Source organism: Lycium barbarum, chromosome 10 (assembly GCF_019175385.1).
Source record: "Lycium barbarum isolate Lr01 chromosome 10, ASM1917538v2, whole genome shotgun sequence".
NCBI classification, from domain to species: domain Eukaryota; kingdom Viridiplantae; phylum Streptophyta; class Magnoliopsida; order Solanales; family Solanaceae; genus Lycium; species Lycium barbarum.
Window position 1 is genome coordinate 12527298 of NC_083346.1, and position 5901 is coordinate 12533198.

General features: G+C 33.7%; 1 protein-coding gene across 1 annotated transcript; it reads left to right on the top strand.

Annotated features, from left to right (window-relative positions):
* Nucleotides 1–1245: 1245 nt before the first annotated feature.
* LOC132614576 (small ubiquitin-related modifier 2-like) lies at nucleotides 1246–1680 on the top strand. Its single transcript, XM_060329045.1, has one exon. The coding sequence runs from the start codon at nucleotides 1359–1361 to the stop codon at nucleotides 1659–1661; it is 303 nt and encodes a 100-aa protein (XP_060185028.1). The 5' UTR covers nucleotides 1246–1358; the 3' UTR covers nucleotides 1662–1680.
* Nucleotides 1681–5901: the final 4221 nt, after the last annotated feature.

The window sequence follows — 5901 nt, forward strand, 5'->3', positions numbered from 1 at the left end:
TCGTCAATATCCCCATTTCCTTGTATAATATACCCAAGATACTTGAAACTTCATTTCCTTTAGATGGCTTGGGTACCAAGCCTCAATTCCACATCGGCCTTATGTGGCACGTCACTGAACTTGCACTCCAAGTACTCTATCTTGGTCCTGCTCAACTTGAAACCTTTAGACTCCATAGTCTGTCTCCAACCATTCAGCTTAGTGTTAACTCCATTGCGAGTCTCGTCAATCAAGACTATGTCATCCGCGAATAACATATATACATCATGGCACCTCACCTTAAATTTTCCGCATCAAACCATTCATTACCAAGGAAAATAAAAATGAGCTAAGAGTTGACCCCTCGTGTAATCCCATCACAACTGGTAAGTGCTCGGAGTCTCCTCCCACTGTCCTTATCCTGGTCTTGGCTACATCATACATGTCCTTGATCGCCCTAATGTACGCCACAGGTACACCTCTTACCTCCAAGCATCTCTATAGACCTCCTTTGGCACTTTGTCGTAAGCCTTTTCTAGGTCGATGAATCTATAAAAAAAATCATTTAATTTATGTGGGCTGAGTGGACAGTTTGTGTAGTTATTTCATTAATTTTTAGCCGCAGAAAAATAGTGCCGCATGTTTCATTATAGGTGATCTGAGAAGAATAGTTTGAGTTGATGACATCTCTTTTAACGCACACAATAGATAGAGACATCCTATATGATATTGCATATATACATATAATTTGAATAATGTTGAGTTTGATGAGTGTAAACAAAAAATAAAATCACACAACATATAGAGCTGATATACTAGGTATGAGACTCAAAAAAATTGAATGAAGGGCAATTCAATTGGAAAATTTATACCTAAAAAATATGGAAGAATTTGCTTTTTCCGATATTATATTTATAATTAAAAAAGAATAAGACTGGTCATACTGTAGATAAGTTGAAAGAAAGAAAACTTAAAGTAGCTAATTACTAACGCAACTGTACATGTTATTAAATAATCATATAGCAAATGGTCAAGATTTTCCTAACTTAGTCGATTACAAATTTGTCAAGTCAATCTAATTAACTTCATCAATTAATTGAAACTCATCCCCTCAATAACCACCTACCTTATTCTATACTCTCCAAATTTATACAAAAGAAGTTTAAATACAAATATCCACCCCCCCCCCCCCCCCCCCCCCAACACACACACACTCTATTTTTTTTTTGTATATATACACACTACAAATTGTAACATCATCATCAAAAGTGATTTATTCTCCCAAAAAGTGAGAAGTAAAATTTTCCCTCTCATCACCTCTCTGTATTTTTTTTCTTTCATTTCTCCATCTACTTTCTCAAGAAGAAATAACAAAGAAAATGACTGGAGATAAGAGAAACAAGAGACCATTAGAAGAGCCAACTGATGCACTAAAGCTCAAATTTGCATCTCAGGATAGTACAATTGTCTATTTCAGAGCTAATCCTAGTTCAATGATGAAGGAAATATTCAAGGCTTATTGTAAGAAAAAGCAAATAATAGATTACAAAACAGTTCGCTTTTTCTGCGATGGCCAACGTCTTTCACCTAACAGGACTGTAAATGAGCTTGGGTTAGAAAATGATGATCAGATTGATGCTATGCTGTATCAACATGGAGGAGGGCCTGCACACCCAATTTGAAGAACATATCATAGCTGAGTATGTTGCAATTTTCTATTTTCTGCTTTTCATTAGGATTTTCGCAAGAAAACAAAAATGTAGTCTATATTATGGTTTCAGATCTAATATCTGTTGAGATTTTTATTTTGTTTTTAATAGGTAAGAATCAAATTATGACATGACTAGTCATTAAAGTGTGTACACTTTTAGAGAGTTTATAGAAAAGTTGATGCTCAAGAGCAAGAGTTCTTTAAAAAAATTAATGTTTGAACAATCTGTTAGTGAACATGAGCCATCTTCACCAAATCCTCCTCCCATTGATCCTAAGGAAAATGGTGAGCTGAAAATGGTGATTGATGAGAAATCTTTAAATCCTGGCAGGAAGAAAAAGAATAATGCTTTTCTATGTTCAAAGAACCTATAACTTTAAAAATCTAATTTTATTCTTACTGACATGTTCTTATAGTCATAAAAATGTTATGGTATATATGTTTCAGATCAAAAGTTTTAAGAGTACTTTTGCTACGTGCTAAAAGCTTGTTCTTTCTCTATTTAATTTTGTATCTATCAAACTTCACCAAATAAAATGAAATCAAGGTTGCGTAACTTTATTTCTACCATCATTTATCTACTAATTTTTAGATGGTGATTTTCTATTGATGCAGGAAAAGGAAGGACCGCGAATTTGATAAAGAAGGTTCATCAAGACCTCCTGGCAGTGAAAAATGAAGAAAAAATAAAAATAAAAAACATACGTAGAAGAGTAGTGATTGGAGAAAAAAAAAAAGGGGGGGGGGGGGGGGGGGGAAGTGGAGTCTATGCCTGGAAAGAATTTTCCCGGTGATGGTTTCACTGTTTATTTTATGACAACTATATTAATTCTTGTATTAATAGGATTTGTCCTTGAACTAAATGTATGCTTTTACAGTTTTAGCCTGAAAGATTTATCTCTAATTAGTCTCTTATAATCACCTTTGTTCCTTTCCTAAATTGTTAGAATGATTTTGAGTTATTGTCTTAGAAGTTGTATCTGAAAGTGTTCAAACTTTATTCCAAAATTGAAACTAAAAAAGAAAATAAGCTGTAAATTGTTTTCTAATCTTCAGATATTAATGAACTGAATCTCAGAAGGACATTACTGAAAATTCATAGAGTAATTCTTAGTTTGTTTTATCTTTTCTTTTTGTTCAAATTTAGAACCGCCAAAGATAACAGAGCGTTTAGCCCAACACTAATCGCACAATTGAAAGTAAAAGGGAGATAACCATGTACCATACAATTACTATAACAATCGCACTCTGCGAATAGATTAGTTGACTAACTAGAATATTGATTTCTTACTGCACTGATCATTTATTTAAAGAAAGTTGTGAGAATCATAAAGAGAAGAAAAGTTCACGGAAGGTTAGAAAATAAACTCTCCCGTGTTCATTCAAGAGTGGTTTAGTTAGCTAACTAGCTAGAGTACTAATTTCTTACTAGACCAATCATTTAATTAAAAAAAGTTACGAGAACCATAAAAAGAAGTTATGTTGATAGAAGGTTTTAAAATAAATGCTCCGGATCGAATTCATCATGTTTTACCACACGAATCAATCATACTTAAGTTTGATCTTGACTCAAAAGAGTGTTAGCTATATGCTTAACAAATGCTGGACGAACATTATTCAGGATGTTAGTCAAAAACAATTATGTGACTAACTAAAGATAGCTTGGCTCACTCATGAGACTGGAGAATCATTATAAACCTAATTATGTTAGAAGAAGGAGAGTATATATTCTTCTTGCATTCTCAATAATAGTAATAAGTACATATACTTTAATTTCAAGCTAATTGAGGACAACTAGATGAATCGTTACGGTCCCTATTCCTCCAATTTAAGTCCGCTGCCTGATATTCTCCAATATAACAAGTTGAGTACATTTGATCAAAATTAATTATATGGCTAGCTCCTAGTTAAAAAGTGAGTGAAAACGTCAAACAAATTTGATGAGTAACATAAAACTTTTATTTTCTACTAAATTTTGCATTAGAAGAAAATTCTATTGATAACTTATCAAGATTAGGAGAATTGTTGCAAGTTTGAAATGACCATGAGTTCCAGTTAATTTATTAGTTGAAGACTTGAAGTAACCTTCTTGTGTTTATCATAGCAAATCTCCTTTGACCTCCCCACATACAGAACAAATAAAATTTAAGGTGAAAGTCAAATATGAGTCCGTCAGAAATATTAATTAGATGTAAGGTCAAGAGCATATTATTAAAATTTGAATTGAATGTGAAGCATATAAAGTCTCATTGCTATTACGTATGATTTTTGCACCATCATACACTGAATTCCTAAAGTAACTAGTTTACGTGATAGCTAATCGTCTGAACCGTCTTATTTAAAATATTTAAATTAGTAATGAAGAGAAAAAATCGTACTTTTATCTTTCGATAACTTGCATATGAGTTGGATTATTTTTCTTGAAGCCACCAGATGGTGTGATGAAATGGATGTTATTCGACCGGGCCCAGATTTTAAGTTTATGAGTTACGTTTTGAACTTGCCACCGGACCATAGCTCATGTTAGTTACATAGGGTTCACAATTAAACATTTATACATACTTAATGAATTTCTTAACACAAGACGGATCAAGCAAAAGCTATCAGGTTCATCCGACCCAGTACCTAATATGGTATTGTTGTCACGCCCCAAAACCCACTCTGACGCAACAGGCATTCGAAGGAATCACATCGGAAGCACCTTATAACGATAGTAATTTCAAATACTGCCCCATACTTATTGATTAACCCAGTTATGCAGATTTAAATGAAGACGCTATTTTGTAAGTATAAGTAAATGACATAAATAATAATCTACAATATTTGCCATGCATGGCAAAACGCCCACAAATCAAATAATGACTTGCACAAAACTACCCACAGTATGGCGCTTGTCTATGGAGCTTCTAAGAGGAAATAAAAAAAATGGACTAACTTTGGGGCGCAGCCTGAAAACTTAAAGAAATAAACTAAGATAGAGGGGCGTCCCACGAACAAGCATGTGGGCTCACCAATAAGGTGTCCCACGAACAAGCATGTGGGCTCACCAATAAGTCTGGAAAGTAGTAAGTTCTCCTACTTCGTACACGCATCATGAACTTGCTCTTCTTCTTTTACTTAACATACCATAAAAAACAATAATGGTATGCCTGAGTATTACTGGGTACTCAATGAGTGTCTAAGGGGCAATAGTTAATGACAAAATAATATAGTAAAATCAGTAAAACAGTATCAATGAAAAACAACTCGAAATCCGGAGATAGAGTAAGCTAGTAAACTTAGTAAAAGTAGCAGTAAAAGCCTAGACGCAGGAATATATGTATTTCAACTTATTATACCGTTCATCTCATTAACTCTTTCACTTACGAACTCAAGATCACCACAAGCCACTCAAAGGCAACTAAAAGATCAACACGTGCCAACTCACAGGAGAATAATCATTCGATACACCGGGGCTATTATCCCACAGAGGCTAATCGTCCTCCGAACTAGCACAACAATAGATACACTGGGCTACACGTCTTAGAGGTCAATCGCCCTCTGGACTGACACAACAATAGATACATCGAGCTACACACTATGGAGGTCAATCGTCCTCTGGATTGACACAACAATGCTCAAAAGCAATACGTTAGGATCTATAATGGCTAATTGTCCTCTGGACTAACAAAACTTACCCATATAGGCCCAAACACAACAAATCAGAAAATAATGGTGTATTAACCGAATCGTCAATGATGGCTTATAGCCGAATTTACTTCTCAAGTCATCTTCTCACAATAGAGGTATTTCAAATCAATCTATTTACACTATATAAAATTTAAGTGTTTAACTTCAAGTTCAAGAAAATCTATTTAACAAACAGAACATATGTAAAGTTTCAATTTTTTAAAAATAGGCACAATTATCCATATTAAGTAAATACGCGTCTCAATCATAGTATAATCGTATGAGGTTTGACGTGGGCTTGACCCTATAAGTGCATAAACCTGTTTAAATATCACCTTTAATTCGAAAATAAGTTCAACAAATATCAACCACCAAACTTGGGTTTCAAGTGTACAAACAATCAAAAGAGGATTCTCAAAAACCAATCATGATTTCAAAACATTCTTAAAAGTAGACATGTTTCAACTAATATTTTCAAGCATATATATATATATATATATATATATATCAAAACATTTGAAAATTCAAAATCTAGACATACC